The sequence below is a fragment of the Saccostrea cucullata genome, unplaced genomic scaffold (genome assembly GCF_032062105.1).
Source record: "Saccostrea cucullata isolate Sc308-1 unplaced genomic scaffold, CSIRO_AGI_Scuc_v1 ctg11, whole genome shotgun sequence".
Taxonomy (NCBI): domain Eukaryota; kingdom Metazoa; phylum Mollusca; class Bivalvia; order Ostreida; family Ostreidae; genus Saccostrea; species Saccostrea cuccullata.
Genome location: NW_026933222.1, coordinates 540,524 through 558,011, shown reverse-complemented (window position 1 = coordinate 558,011; position 17,488 = coordinate 540,524). Strand labels below are relative to the sequence as shown.

Here is a 17,488-nt window from a genome sequence, read left to right as displayed (position 1 = left end):
AATTGAATACTTCTGGTAAAACTTTGTTAAAGTCTTAAATGTATGGCGTTTGTCTTATTTAATCAAGCTTACAGGGAATAAGGCACCAAAAGGGAGTTGGGGAGCGTTTGGGGAACATCTGTAACGGTTCCCGTTACAATTAGCACTAGTTTTATATTGTTTTATGGACTTTGAGATTAAATACTGTTCGTTATCTCCATGTCCTTCCTATGCTAAAACCAAATCTCTCTAACTGCATAAAACTACCCAATAAATAGAGCTCTTTAGTGTGCAGTGTTTAGAGCCTCCTTAATATAGGTATCGGGACAACCTTTCATGTGATTTCAAATTGAACTTCATGAGAATACTTTTCTTTCTACATAATTCTATAAGAGTCGTAAAGTACAGGAAAAAGACATTTACTAGATCTTGACCTTAATAAATCCAAAATTTTGGTCATTTCGTTTTGCACAGGCAGTTTGTATCTAACAAGATAAATAAAATAACATGTCGAATAAGGATATTTTTTTTTATTTATTCAAGATTGCGGCCAGCATCCAAACGAATCACTGATCAGATCCAGACGAAGAAGAGACACGGCAGAAAGAACACCCGTATTTTTGCCAATAGTTTCAGGACACTCTGCGACCCAAGGAATGTTCCCCTGGCAAGTGGGCATTAGGAAAATTCGTAATGAAACAAATACTAGACCACACTGTGGAGGAACTATTCTCAGTTCATTCTGGATTCTTAGTGCTGCACATTGTTTTGAAACGTAAGTTTTTAAATATTCATAATGTAAATTTTCCCAATGTACATCAACAAGCACGTGCTATACTATATTACTTAGAAAGTTATTGCTTTACAAATATATACTTTGAATTCATGTGCTGTTGAAACTCATTTGAAGTTATTCCCCGAAAGTAAAAATCACAAAACCTCATTATCTATTATGCCTTTCTGGTGCATCTATCACAACCTTGATTTTCCTCTGCATAGGGAATATATTCAACCCTTCGGAAAAGGCAACCCATTAGTTGGTCGTGAGTAGCTGGGACATTATGACGTCTTAGGAATAAATAACACAATCCTTTTTATGCGCCCGGATCAAAAGATCCGAGGCGTATATTGTTTTTGTCCTGTCTGTCTTTTGTCTGCAAACTTTAACCTTCGCCATAACTTTTGAACCATGAATGGTTGAAACTTCATATTTGGTATGCATATTCCACCAATTAAGTTCTTTCAAATGACATCAAGGTTAATTACCTTGTGACCTTGACTGTGACCTATATGCTAAAAATATTTTTTTCGGCAAACTTTAACCTTCGTTATAACTTTTGAACCATAAAAGATAGAGACTTCATATTTAGTATGCATACTTCACTAATTAAATTCTTTCAAATGACACCAAGGTCAATGACCTTGTGACCTTGACTGCGTCGTGTATGCTAAAAATAGATTTTTTGAACATTCACCATAACTTTTGAATCATGAGAGATATAGAATTCATATTTTGTATGCATACTTCCCTAATAAAGTTCTTTCAAATGACACCAAGATCAATGACATTGTGACTTTGACTGTGACCTATATGCTAAAAATATATTTTTTAACTTTGTTGCCGCCGGGCGCATAGTGTTTCACAAACACATCTTGTTTTCTTCAAAAATCAGCAAAATGTCTTATAGTTCTACATTAAACTGGTAACCTGAATAATATTTACCTTGTATAGTTGGAAAATTGTATAAGACTTTTTACATATATTTCTATGTAAAACTTTGATTGTCCATTGTGGCCCCTCCCTACCACCCCCAGTGTCATGATTTTATCAAACTTAAATATACACCACCTGCAGATGCTTTCATATAAATATGACCAATAATACCCTTGCTCTTCTTGAGAAGAAGAGTTTTGAAAATGTTTTCCTTTTTCCAAATTACAAGTATGTCAAGATGTGTTTCTTTTTACCTTTACTATTACGTAAAAAAAGAAATTCAAATCATAACGAGTATAACCAAACCTAACCATCTTCAAACATCTTTTTTTAAGAAGAGCTTTGAAATCAGAGCTGTTGATAAGAGTTGGTGACTGGAACAATGAAGTAACAGATTCAAACGAGGAGGAATTTGAAATCGAAGAAATTTACAACCATCCTGAATACATAAGATACGATGGTAAGATGTTATATAGATATGTATGTATATGTGTGTGTGAAATGGAAAATGATCGAACCTTCATTGTTAAAAACAATACATTTCTGCAGATGGAAGTCTTCACAATGACATAGCTTTACTAAAAGTAAAACCTAAGCGTGACCATGGCATAACAATGGGTTCACATGTTCAGCCTGCCTGTCTGCCACCAGAAGATACAGTGTACAGTGAAAACCTTGATTGTTACATATCTGGATGGGGCAGAACTAAATATGGTTTGTGATAATTTGCATTTAATTATGTATTTATTTGATATTTAAAATATAATATGAGTCAATCGATTTGAAAGAAAAATTACTTTATATTTCATATCTGAATCGCTTATAAATATCACAATATGACTTGCGTAAACTATGTATCAATCATTTAAAATCTATATTTGTACAATTTAAAGTAATCTTTAAAGGGACACTCAGTATTATCTTCTTTTCTATATCCTAGAACAGTAAATTAAATTGTAAGTAATTAATGTACCGGTAATAGTTAAATATACTCGGAGGCCCCCTGCAATAATTTCTCCAGTTTATATTTAACACTGAAAAAAAAATAAGCGATGTAAACATTATTACAATTTTCCTTTGAACATTTTAACTTTAATTTCAGGTGTCGAGAAAATATACCAATTAATCAACATTTGTATGAAGTTCACAATATTGAAATATAAAAAAAAAAAACAGTGAGATACACTCGTTAACAATATAACAAACTAATGCAAAATGCACCTTTAACCAAAAGAAATGATATTGATTAACTGGAGTATCACTCGTACACTTAATTCATTTAAAATAATAATGATTCAAAGTGGTCTTTATATTGATACCGATAATACTATCATTGCATTTATGTGAAGCATTAAGTAACTCATACATGTACAATCATGTAATCTATATATTCATTAAATAACGTACCTACCTCAACGGCCATCTATCCACTTAACACTAAAAATGCTTGGTACATGTACGTCATGAACCTTACATGTATGTGTTTTTCTGGGCAGTGATTTGTCAGAAGAGCATGTCTAGACCCCCGTGCCTTTTGTTTTAGAATGCATGATTAAAATGTACATGTGTCATAAAAACACTGCAGTAATATGTATAAAATGCAAATGTAGAAGCAAATTTTCAATGACATTTCAGAAATATTTCCACATCTTCTGAAATATGCACAAATTCCTATTGTAAACCAGACAACCTGCAAAAGACTTATGGAAATGAAAGGCTACAACATAACGGACAGCACGTTTTGTGCAGGTTACATTAATGGAGGCTCTGATACCTGTCAAGGGGACAGTGGTGGTCCTCTGGTCTGTAAAGTCAATGGTAAGCATTTCTTTTAATCTTAATAAGAGAGTGACATTTAACGCGATATTCTGTTCCAAATTAATAGCCAGAACTTCCCTTTTTAATTTCTAATGCTTTATATACCTTTTTCCCCAGGTAAATACACTGTATTGGGTGTAACTTCGTGGGGATACGGCTGTGGGCGTCCAAATTCCCCAGGGGTGTATGCCAATGTCAAAAGTCTTGTGCGGTGGATCAGAGAGAAACATGCTGCATATTATTCAGTGAATCTTCGGACTTCTTAAAATCCATTTTGCTATATTAGCACAGTTACCTCAGTGCACTATTAGTTGACATTCCTCATCATTTTTTCCATAATCTCAGGAATATGTGTCAATTTTAAAATTAATAAATGCACTTAATGAAAAGTAAGAAGTAATGTTTTCCTCTGTTACTTGATATATGGACTAAATGTATACTGATATCTTCATAAATCAGTCCTTTGTTGCATACTCTCAGCATCATTAAATTAAGTTTTGCCATGTCTGCAGTGTAGAAATGGCTTGACCTGTCCTTGAATTCTATTAACATTAAAGATTAGAAAGATCATCATTACACAAATCCATTATTCAGAAGATGTTGCACATGTACATGGACGTAACAAACAGATTTAATGTACAGTTAAATTTAATGCGCTGTAGAGGGTCTCAGGAAATGTGGGTGAATTTGGTTAGATTTGTTATATTAAAAGTTTAAATCTAAAATTAAAACTTTTCTGTAACTATCTAGTTATAGATAATTTAAACTTTAGATTTAAATTTTTAATGTAACGGATTTATTGGCCCGCGCATATAACCATACATATGTTATTTGCATTCGTTGGCATTCAACAGAACTGTTACAGAATTGGCCGAGTTGAATCTGCAGTGTATGTACAGAAAAAAATTTACATCAATTGATAGAAACCATTGCAAGATAATTAAGGTAGGATTCTTCTCTGGTTTCTGGCTAGATGGAATATTCAAAGTACATTTGTTGATATGTCTTATATATTTAGATGTTAGAGATTTAAAAGATCATATTTTTCTTTCCTCATCACAATTATACAATTTTAAATAGAAATGGTAAACTGCGTTTGAAAACTAGCAGGGACTGTATTTTTGGCGGAATGGTGGCATATGAAAATATCTTCTTTTCTGCCTCTCAAAATTATTATACAGCATTAAATTTAGCTATAATTTTTACGCAATCAAAGACTAGACGAAATTTTCAAATGTAAGTTAAAATAATAATAAGGGACTAAAGTTTCAAAATATATCAAATAAATAAGATTTTTCACACATACTAGAACTATGTTGGCTTTTAAATGTTTCAAATCGAAGTACAAATTTGAGCCAAAATTCCATTAAAAATATTATTTTTCTCTTAGTAAACGATCAAAACTTTTAGTTTTTGTATCATTTTGTACCTTTATATGACAACTTTACTTAAGGGCTGTTCAATAAATAATGTCCTGAACTGTATGATATACAATACAGATATCATATAACATAAATCTTGACTTTCTCTCATTATTGAATCTTTACTGAATTTATAACAGTTTATGTGACCTCTTTTCATCACATAGTTTCATCGTGAGAAGCTGGGAAACAAGGGCTGTTCGAGACACTGCATTATAAATGAATGGTAAAGAATCGGTAAACTAGAGTGAAAATAAAAGCTACATTAAAGCTGCTGTAAAACTTGTTAAAAATCCCAAAGAAATATTCACTGAAATATGTGACATTTACAGCAACCGATGCATGTTTTATAGACAAATGAGCAGGTGGATTTCAATGCCAGATAAAAAAAAATTATATAATGGGCATCAAAGATAGGTACCCTCCTTGCCAACAAAAAATATAACATCTTATGTACTGATGGCCAAATTTCAACAAATAATATTTGATGGTGTATGATTGGCTTTAAGACACATAGCAAATTTGATAGACATCAAATCGGGAGTAGTTTACACTGTTATTAGGAAACGTTTGACAGTAAAAAAGCTTGGTACTCAAAGGTCACCCTATATTTTAAAAAATGAGTGAAAACGACAGCGTGTACGAAAGTCTTAACAATTATTTTAAAATATCAGTAATTGTAGTTATCCACGTTTGTTTTATATTCAAACAGATATTGGAACATGAATCTATTGCTTAAAACCATCAAAACAAAATTTACCATAAGATGTACTTGATAAAAACGGCGAAGGTCGGACAAGAGCAAAGGTATGCAAGAGCACAAAGACAGATTAATATGTAATTTTCTTAAATATTGGTGGTATTGTTGTTCAAATTCGTATTCGGAGAGACAGTTTAAAATCTGGAGGAGTCTACAAAGCATTTTTTTTTTCAAAAAAAAAAAATCAAAATGTTAATTAGTGGAAGGATCCAGAATCAGGAATCAACTACATTGAATTTCTTCACGACAGCGGCCAAACCCGCATGCCCTGAAGAGTAAATGGGTTTTCGGGATAAACAGAAAGTTAATGTTTTTTCACATTAACAATATTTGCCAGATCTTTGATCTTTTGACTTGTTTCTATTTCTAAACTTGAAAAAAAACACCTTTCAGAAGGAAAAAACAAGTCCAGGAAATCATTGGATCTGCCATTTTCCAGTATACTAAGGGTCATACCCAAAAATGAGTTCTAAAAACAATCAGAAATTGGATAAAAAATGTTACGGACATGTGTTTGAATTAAAAGAGATTAATAAATAAAATCATGAAGACTAAATCATTGATAAGCGTCGTTTGCTTCTTTCTGAGCACCGAGGACATTATTTATTGAACAGCCCTTGTATATGTGTAAAGTGGAAAAAGTTTAATATAGGAAGCATAAAAAATAACTAATAAATCCTAAAAATTTAAGAAAAGTAGAGGAAATTCGGATTAGCTAATATCCATTTTATTTAAATTATCCATGTCAATTTGGTAATATCATCTTATAGGCCCTATATGGTAGTATCTTTTTATGCAAAAAGAAAAACATTCAATCTATTGAATTACAAGTAGAGATCGCATGTTTGGAAACAGTATTTTTTTATTCTTAATGTCCAGGAAAAAGGTAATGACCTTTACCTGACCTTGCCTCAAATATCAAATGGTCAAATTTAATCTCACTGATACCATCATTTAGTGACATTGTCCTCTTGATTCTGTGAAAATTTCATTAATTTTTAAATACAAGAAAAGTGAGAAGAATCCTACCTTAAGGAATCATTGTCTCGTTTTTGTTTTTTTTTATTGGATATGCCAGTTCATCTACGACAGTTTGAAACGCGAATAATTTGCATAACGGGCTTCATCTGTTGTGCAAAATTTACCTCATGTTTCCAACTGTAGCTAATATCCCTTACAACTTTTGTTCTTAAATTTCTAGAACGAGTGAAATTAGAAAAAGTATGCCCTTGTTCACATCTATGCTATAATAAAATAAGCAACCAAATATGATACAGGAGCTTAAAAGGGATTTTTCTTCTAAAATAGCTTCATTATTAATGCTTAGTTCATGTCAGATGTAGATTAAAATTATTTTGTCTCATATGGAGTCATTATGTTATAAAAACTCGGGTACGTTTATTCTACTTTATTTTATTTTATTTATTTTTTTTAATTTAAATAGGCCTGTGGAATACATTGTAAATGTGTGTTAAAAGAATAATTTATGAAAGGAGACAACACAAAATATTCTTGGACCTGGGGTGTAAATTCGGAGATTGGGGGTCCTTCCAGAAGCACCCTGGGTCCTTGTACCATTTTTTTTCGAGTGTAAAAAGGAAACAGATCTAGAAGGAGGGGGTCGAAAGGACTCTTTTAGAAGGGCGGGTGGTCATAGGGAGTTATGGTATGAAGGCAACCTTCTTTATAATAACTATGTACAATATTCATTAGCTTAATACCCAGGAGCAGAGGAGAAGATTTCAAAGAATTTTCACTATATAATCAATTGAGCCTTACCCTAACACCAGGACCCCTGACTTTCGGACCAGAAAAGAAGCTAAATATGTTCAAAAGCTGATGCATGACAAACGACAACAGACAAAAACAGATAGTCATAGGTCACCTAGGTGACTTAAGCACTGCTTGTTGTAATTTTGCTGCATTTTTGCAACATTTTTGAGTTCTTAAAGCTTTTTAAACAAATAAAAATACATTTACGCTCTAATTTTACACACTTTTTTATGCCCATTCTTTTGAAAAAGTAACAGGATCTTGATTTTGGTAACTTTCAATGCAAGCAACATATTTTTGCATCTAATCTAATTACAAACTTACAACTTTACTGTTATAAAGCTTTAAAACCGATTATACAATGTTCAACAAATATGCCAATTACTAAGTAGTCCATGTTCAAGAATTTGGGTAGATTTTGATTATCAAAGTACACATAACAAGTGTATGGATCACTACTTGTATTACACAGTTGTTTAGAGAAACTATAACACAGCAAACTTCCTTTAAGATTTGATGGCCAAATTCAAACAATGACCTGTAGCTAAGAAAAAAAAGGTCATTAAGAATGAAAACATCTGAATATTTGAAAATGAAATGAACTTACCTTCTTCATTGTGTCTGCTGCAACAAGTGGACATCAAGCACTGTTGTTTCCTTGGCTTTATCACAATCAATACTAACAACAAGTCACATTCTGAAATTTTATGAGTGATTGGCTCAAAACATGCAGTTTTTAATTCACTGGGTTTGTCTATAGCATAGACAAAACCAGGGACATTGGCAACTGGTACCATGTACACTACTTTTTCAGAATGTGACTTAAGTGCAACTGCATGAACACTTTACTCCATGCCAATGCTCCTCATATTCTCCTGGGAAAACAATAATACATCGACGTGTAGCTAAAAATAAAAGGTTATTAAGAATGACAAAACCTGAATATTTGAAAATAAAACGAACTTACCTTTTTCAATGTGTTTGTGCTGCAAGCTAAAGCACATCAAGCACTGTTGTTTCTGGGATTCTATCACAACCAAAACTATGAACAAGTCACATTCTGAAGTTTTATGAGTGGCTCAAAACAGTTTTTTTAATCCCCTGGGTTTGTCTATAGTATAGACAAAACCAGGAACATTGGCAACTGGTACCACTTAAACTACTCATTCAGAATGTGATTTGATTGCATCAGCAATGGCACTTCAGTTTTTGTCACCATGCATATGCTTCTTATGTTCTTGTTCTTCTGTAAATAGAAATTTACTGTGATTTACAGCTACGGCATAGATGAAATTAACAATACAACTATGTATGAGAGATTAAAAATAATACTTTTCCAGTGTATTGTGTCTGTGCTGCAACAAGTGGAAATCAAGCACTGCTGTTTCCTTGGCTTTTATCACAACCAAGACTATCTGCAAGTAACATTCTGAAGTTTTATGAGTGAGTGGCTCAAAATAGTTTTTTAATCCACTGCGTTTGTCTAAAGCATAGACAAAACCAGGGACATTGGCAACTAGTACCACTTACACTACCCAGTATTCATTCAGAATGTGATTTGAGTGAAACTGAATGCACATTTGACTCCATACCAATGCTTCTCATATTCTCCTGAGAAAACAATAATACATCGACTTGTAGCTAAGAAAAGAGGGTTAGTAAGAATGACAACAGAACACCCGAATATTTGAAAATGAAACAAACTTACCTTCTTCAATGTATCTTTGTGCTGCAACAAGTGGACATCAAGCACTGTTGTTTCTTGGATTTTATCACAACCAAGACTATGTACATCTCACATTCTGAAGTTTTATGAGTGAGTGGCTTAAAACAGTTTTTAATTCACTGGGTTTGTCTATAGAAAGATAAAACCAGGGACACTGGCAACAACTGGATCCACTTACACTATGCAGTATTCATTCAGAATGTGATCTGAGTGCAACTGAATGAACTCTTGACTCCATGCCACTTAATGCTCCTCATATTCTCTTGAAAAAACAATAATACATCGACTTGTAGCTAAGAAAAGATGGTTAGTAAGAATGAAAATGCATGAATATTTAAAAATGAAATGAACTTACCTTCTTCAATGTGTTTATGCTGCAAGCAAGTGCACACCAAGCACTGTTGTTTCTGGGATTTTATCACAACCAAGACTATGTACATCTCACATTCTGAAGTTTTATGAGGGGCTCAAAATAGGGCTGTGTATTGAGCAAAAAATTTCGATACGATACGATACAATATTTTTTAAAGCGATAGGCGATATATTGGATTCTAAAACAAGTCCATCAAAAAAGGCTTATTAATCATTTAAATTATGGATTTCATAAAAAAAATTAGTGTTTTATTACCCATTTCAAAGTTCTTATCCCATAGTCAGTAAATAAAACACTTCCAATCGAAACTTTTAATGACTGTAAAATCAACATGTTCAAATAAAATTGTTATGTATTTTATAATGACTATAAAAACTGTGTTATTTCTTTTATTAATCTATAATAATTGATCAGTTTTAATGCAAAAAAGTGAAATATAATCTTTGCTGATTAAAATTCCCATCTTTTTAGCAGAATTACTACAAAAACTTCTTGTCCGATACGTATTGGAAGTAATTTTTCGATACAATATTTTTCTTGAATATCGATACGTATCGATATATCGATATATTGATACAGCCCTAGCTCAAAACAGTTTTTCATCCCCTGGAATTGTCTAAAGCATAGACAAAACCAGGAATATTGGCAACTGGTACCACTTAAACTACTCATTCAGAATGTGATTTGATTGTATCAGCTGAGCAACAGCACTTTAGTTCTTGTCTCCATGCATATGCTTTTTATGTTCCTCTGGTAAATAGAAATTTACTGTGATTCACAGCTACGGCATAGATGAAATTAACAATAAAAACATATGAATGAGAGATTAAAAATACCTTTTTCAGTGTATTGTGTCTGTGCTGTTACAAGTGGACATCAAGCACTGTTGTTTCTTTAGCTTTTATCACAACCAAGACTATGTACAAGTCGCATTCTGAAGATTTATGACTGAGTGGCTCAAAACAGTTTTTTTTAATCCACTGGGTTCATCTATTAAACAGACAAAGCCAGGGACATTGGCAACTGATACCACTTACACTACTCATTCAGAATTAGACTTGAGTGAAACTGAATGCACACTTGACTCCATGCCAATGCTTCTCATATTCTCCTGAGAAAACAATAAAACAAAGTTGTAGCTAAGAAAAAAAAAAGTTATTAAGAATGAAACACCTGAATATTTGAAAATAAAAAATTACCTTCTTCAATGTATTTGTTCTGCAACAAGTGGACATCAAGCACTGCTGTTTCCTTGGATTTTATCACAACCAAGACCATCAACAAGTCGCATTCTGAAGTTTTATGAGTGAGTGGCTCAAAATAGTTTTTTTTTAATCCATTGGGTTTGTCTATAGCATAGACAAAACCAGGGACATTGGTTTTATAAACTGGTACTACTTCCACTATGCATTAAGAATGTGACTTGAATGCAAATGAATGCACACTTGACTACATGTCCATGACCCTTATATTCTCCTTTAAAAATAATAATTTAGTTTATCTAAAATATTTTTCCTTTCAGGATATTTTTGTTGTTACAGAGGACTAAGGATCATGGGCATGTAGTCAAGTTTGTAGTCATACACTTGTACCTATGAAATGAAAGATCATAAAGGAATAAAATTCCTGATATTTGAGAATGAAATGAACTAACCTTCTTCAATTTGAGTGTGTTCAATTGAGTGCATATCAAATTTGACCAAACAGCTATAAAGTGGTTTAAATCATAGCTTTACGATCGGACCCAGTGTGTTAAATTTGGATCATGTGTCTCCAATATTCTACCCGTCACAGCAGGAGTGCCACAAGGGTCAATTTTGGGCCCACTTTTATTCTTATTGTACATAAATGACCTTCCATTACATGTAAACAATTCAAATATTGATATGTTTGCTGATGATGTAACTCTGTATTCTAATAATAATAATGCAAGATGTTTAGAAAATACACTAAATTCAGATCTTAGTGAGATTGAGAAATGGTGTGCTCAAAATCAAATGGTTTTGAATGTAGATAAAACAAAATGTATGTTAATGGGAACACAGCAAAGAAAATCAAAATTAGATAATCCAAATTTACAACTTTATGCCTCATAGAAAACAATTGAAATGGTTGAAACTGAAAAAATTCTTGGTGTACATATTGATGATAGAGCAAATCGCAAAATACCTAAGGGATTACATTGTTTGTGACGAGCTGACGCTTTGCTTGTCGAGAACTTTAAATTCTACGTCACATTCTCGCCACATCAAAGGACGTAACCGAGATCGCGTCTCTCCCACGCTAAAGTCGGTCAGCTGCAATACACATCGCCGACGTTAAACGGGTTTACAAAAGGGGACAGAAAACACAAATCTTTTTAAACAGTTTGAAAAGAGCATTATTTATATTATATGCATTTTTTAGAGTCCATAATAAATTAAAGCCGTGAAAATTTAATTTTATAGCATTTACCATTTGTGTTTATGGCACGGTATACATGCGATATAAAATGATGTACATGATCAATTTAATTTAATTGTTTCAAATCACTAGTACTGTTGATGTGAAATGATTTTTCTGTGGAAAAGAAAAATATTCCGTTTATGTATCAAACAATGAACTTGAGACTTGAGAACTTAATATACATAGATTTTTTTTTTACATGTATACCCCAAACAGCCGTATTATACCAGTATAATATGTACTTGTACTTTAAGTATCCGTATATAAAAGAACATTTCTGTCAAGAAGAGAAGTATGCCTATTCACAATTGTCAATGATTATGTCAAAATACTAAATTAGAACGGGTGCATAGTTTTGCTCTCTCTCTCTCTCTCTCTCTCTCTCTCTCTCTATTGCATCGGTGATCTTTAAAATATGATCAGGTATTTTCGTTTGTTTATCACCCAGTCTCTGATTTTTTAATTATCAGTAAGCACACATTAAATCCATTCTGATTGATCATATACGACATACATGCACTGCTGCAGAATTTTTAAATACTGTGCATTATGTAGAAAAGTACTCAAAAGTACATTTTCGCAATCCTTTATAAAACTGAGATTTCTGTAAGAACATGTGAATACCCATAACAGGGAACCCATACTGAGCACTACGTACGCAAAGTTTTTGCAAACAGCAACATATCCTCCATATATGGGGGGGGGGTTAGAATGGAAAAAACAGGTGCGATTTCAGCAACTGTGGGACAACTTTATCGAATGCTAAGACAACTTTTAATAATTATGCGATTCAATGAATATATATTTATATTGTACTAACGCAGTGGAACTACAAGAGGCCCATGGGGTACATCGCTTACCTGAGCACCGTGGCTAAGAAAATAGCAGAAATCAGCTCAATATTGAAAGTTTAAATCCATTAAATCCATAAGTGGTCCCAATCTACCTTTAAAGGGGATGGGGGTATATGTGAACAAACTTGAATCTACACTTCTTGAAATTTTCTCCCATAAGATTCAACATTCTTGGCACTGTGTTTCTTGAGATGATTTTTAAAACATGTCATCAATTGCAAATTTTCACATTTTCTGAATTATCTCCTCTTAGAAGTCGCCCTTCATTTGAATAGACTTGAATACCGTTTACCAAAAAATGCCTTGTGGCAAGTTTGGTTAACATTGGCCCAGTGGTTCTAGAGAAGAACTCGAAAATGTGAAAAGTTTAAAGACGGATAAACAGACGTCGGACAAAATGTGATCAGAAAAGGTCACTTGAGCTTTCAGCACAGACAAGTAATTGGCGACAAAAGTGTAAGGGGGAGGGGGTATGCTCTCGTTAAATCCGATTCGTTTTTCCCTTCAAATACGTTAGATCTGACGGGCACATAACATAAGGGCCAGCCCTCGACCCACCCTACTTTTTTTTTCGTTTCAAACATATTGTTCGAATTAAAGGTTAATTGAAAGGCTTTACGTTTTAATTAAGATACTTTACAACCGCTTAAGTAAACAGTTTCATGTTATTTTAGTACATGTATATACTGAAAATATCAATTCGTGAAAATTATTGTGCATTTATTTTTAATTTTTTTCGAGAACAGTCTATTTATTTTTCAAAATCTGCCAGGTCCATCTCTAGGAATTAAATTTAGGCTTTTTGACATAGGCGTCGAAACCGGGCGAGCGGAGAGGTGGGGGGGGGGGGGGGGGGGGGGGGGTCAAAGTTAGACTTAGTGTAGACATTGAACATTGCTGCATAGGTATACCCACGAAATAGGAGTTTTGTGTTTGGAAAATACACATCCCTTGTTTTTGTGTGTGTGTGTGTGTGTGTGTGTGTGTGTGTGTGTGTGTGTGTGTGTGTGTGTTTTGCTTATAAAGTTTTTTTGGGAGGTCTAAAAAAAAATTTCTTACCATTAGCCCCCACTTTAATTTGCTTCCGACGCCCATGATAATTAGATATTTTCCGTCGTTTGGTATTATTTACCTTGTACATACAACATTCGTTAAAACTTAAAAATAAATTGAACTTCAATCGTTAAAATTTGAAGGTAAATGGACACGTCTTCCCAGGCCTTCCCTCTTTATCTTTTCTCTCGAATATACGCATAAAGAGGGTATCCATTTTTCACCAGTATATTTTGTACCAAATTGCAACAATCTCAGCATGCATGACTTGGGTTGATACGCGTAACTAATAAATCTAATGATCAATGAATCATGCACTACTCGACTTTTATACTTGTTCGCAAATATGAAAAAAAGTAAATTTTGCGATAATAGAATAAAATAATCGACCAATTAAAATATTCGTAATGGACTGAAAAAAATCTTTACATTTTTGAATTTAAGGTTTAAAAAAAACTTTAAACTTTGCAGGTAACATTCAAGAAAACGACATCGGGACTGTCTACTCCATTTTTTGAACCCCGAAAGCAAGCTGTATGTTGCAGCTGACCGACTTTAGCGTGGGAGAGACGCGATCTCCGTTACGTCCTTTGATGTGGCGAGAATGTGACGTAGTATTTAAAGTTCTCGACAAGCAAAGCGTCAGCTCGTCACAAACAATGTAATCCTTTAGGTATTTTGCGATTTGCTATAAGTTACAGTATGCAAATCATATTGATTCGGTTTGTAAAACGGTAAATTATAAGTTATTTACTCTTCGAAGGATTAAGAAATTTCTCCCTCTACATACCAGAATACTATATTACAATGCCTATATTTTACCATCCATTAACTATTGTTTGACTATCTGGGGTAATGCCCCCAAGCAGGACATGGACAGACTATTTAAATTACAGAAAAGGCAGCAAGGATAATTCTTGACGCAAGTCCCGATTCTTCTTCTAAACCACTGTTTGAGAAAGTTGGATGGTTAACAGTTTATGAGCTGGTTGATCTATACAAATTCGTATTATTATACAAAATTTTCAGTGGAACGACTCCCCAATATCTTTGTAATTTATTTGAATTTCATTCTTTATCTTCTTATAACCTTCGATCTGAAAGTAATTATGATCTAATATTGCCTAAATTTCATACAAACTTATTCAAGGCATCTTTTCAGTATTCAGGTGTACATCTATGGAATAAACTTCCCCAACACATTAGACTCTCTCAATCTCTACGAACTTTTAAGCGTAATATAGAAAATTGCATTATCAGCTGCCGCACAATATTATTTGAGCACAATAAGGTTTCGATATTGTATATTGGGCCAACATTTTTTTATTTACCGTTTTACGGGAGCGCCGACCCTAATTTGGGCTAAAATGAAATAAAAATAAAAGTCTCTTCTTCAAGTTTTATTTTTGTTTCTCCCGCCGATAGCTTATTTATAGTCACTGAAAAAATAAAAGAAACGTCAACAAATTTTTTACAAGCCTTTCAAAACGTCAATTGTCATTGGCTAAGGTAAATGTATCCATCCAATCACAGTTGACAAAACTAATGAGCATGAATGTGAAGTGTGGATATAGTCACTGTACTGCATAACAGTTAGCGGCAAAATGTCAGAGTCGTAGTGTTTAATATATTTTTAAATCGACTCAGTCATTTTAAAAAGTGATATGTCATTTATTAGAAAAAAGTATTAATTTCAGATTAACTTTTAATGAAAGATTGAATAAAATAGACGAAACAGCAATCAAAGTGATCAAATGTTATGCGGAGGGCCACGTGGAAAGTGCGGTTCTGCCAGCCCCTTGTTTTGAGAGGTTTTAAGTATGTATTATCGTTGACAATTGTTTCAATGTATTGAAATACGACTTGAAGATTGTTCTGAAACTTATTTTTAAGGCAGTCATGTTTTATTTTACATGAAACGACTGAACATACACTGCAGAAAGTGGCGTGACTGAGGAAATTCGAGTCACAACTTTCACTCCTTAATATCATATTAATCAAACATATTACGATTCAAAATGAAATTTGGCTTGTTATGTAACAAATTACTGAGTAATAACAACTTTCTTTACCAAAAAAAAAAAAAAAACCAATAGGGAAAAACAAAGCTGCAGATGATACTTCCATACAAATATGACCTGTTTTTTTTTTTATTCAAAAGTTGTGGATATTTGAATATGTTTTCAAGAGAAATATAAGATATATTTTATCTACCTATGTGTATATTAATTTGAATTGCATTGAAAAAAGATACACAGATTTTTTAAATTAGTCTAACTTGTGAAATAATTTAACTAATCCATTAAAAGCCTTACTATATTCTTGCCATATGATAGCTACTCATAAATCCTCAAATCTTATAGTTTATTGAATGCTAAAAAAAGTATGATATAATTGTTTTGCATGCATTAATTTTTTTCAAATAACACCCTTTTCTGCCAAAATAAGGTGAAAAAACATTTCCATTCTTAATTTAAAAAATAATAAAGATTGTTACAATTTTTCGTTTTATTTTTATTTTTCTGACCAACTGCTTGAATTTGAAGATTTTATTTTTATTTTTATTTCGACCCCCCGACTCAATTTTTTGAAAAAAATTCCCGTAAAACAATTAATAAAAAAATGTTGGCCTTGTATTATGATTGTTAATTAACTATACATGGACACTATATTCATGATCTTGTTATTGTAATTCCTTAAACATATTACTATTATATATGATGAATTGTATTCTGTAAATTTTTTGTATTTGATATATATAGAAGGCCCTGGGGAAGAATAGTGCATGCACTAACCAGGTTACCTTCTTTAAATAAAGTTATTATTATTATTATTATTAATTAGGTTTTCGTTTTGGCTTCTATCAAAACCAAGACTAGTCTACACACATGTTTTATGTGTGTCTCAAAAATTTTCAATGGTTTTACTTAATATGTCCTTTCTTCTAAGAATAACTTTTTTTCAAGCAGAGTTGCAATAATTTTTCCTTCATCAATTGATGATATTGACCATTATTGGGTCCTAGCGGCTACCCTATTCTATTTCTATGAATTTAGATCAACTACTATTCTGCGAGTTTGAAAATTTTAGAACTTGATTTCAGTACAGTTTTAAAACTAAAACATAGTTTTCTGTTTGTAAAGAAACACCATTTTAATGCTAGTGGTCCTGAGTCAACATGCTGGCGTTGGTTCAACGATGATCATGATGGTAAACAAATTAAAAAAAATTAATACGATGCATTTCCACGTGTCATTTAGTTTTAAAAAACGTAAATATAAACTCGGGACATTGCCATTTAATGCATTAAAATCTCTTTACCTGGTTTTTTCGTTTCTTTTTTTCCTCTCATATGCCTTTTTTAAGCTCTCCTATCTCCGTTCATCCAAAGCATCCGCGGCCTACAACTCGTGTGAAATCATGGTAACCGTATCCGGGTTCTTTTTAATTGTAATATTCGAAGCAGATGCGGTGTAAAATCCGAAATTAAAATAAAGGGGGTGTAAGTTTAACGTCTTCAGAAGATTTTGTCCTACACATGTTAAATCTAATACATAGTGAGACAATATACA

At 32.8% G+C, this 17,488-nt stretch overlaps 1 protein-coding gene and 1 long non-coding RNA gene across 2 annotated transcripts; one reads left to right on the top strand and one right to left on the bottom strand.

Annotated features, from left to right (window-relative positions):
- Window positions 1-522: 522 nt before the first annotated feature.
- LOC134237731 (trypsin-1-like) lies at window positions 523-3,903 on the top strand (the record flags this gene model as incomplete). The annotated part of the gene is made up of 5 exons (XM_062719878.1): window positions 523-754; window positions 2,029-2,153; window positions 2,243-2,407; window positions 3,329-3,511; window positions 3,629-3,903. Coding segments are annotated over 5 exons (854 nt in total), but the record flags the coding sequence as incomplete, so codon positions are not given.
- A 5,471-nt stretch (window positions 3,904-9,374) lies between these two features.
- LOC134237739 (uncharacterized) lies at window positions 9,375-10,445 on the bottom strand. Its single transcript, XR_009985866.1, has 3 exons — window positions 10,401-10,445; window positions 9,547-9,639; window positions 9,375-9,453 (listed from the first exon to the last, which is right to left on the bottom strand). It is a non-coding gene; the product is annotated as an uncharacterized LOC134237739 (long non-coding RNA).
- Between the last annotated feature and the right edge of the window lie 7,043 nt (window positions 10,446-17,488).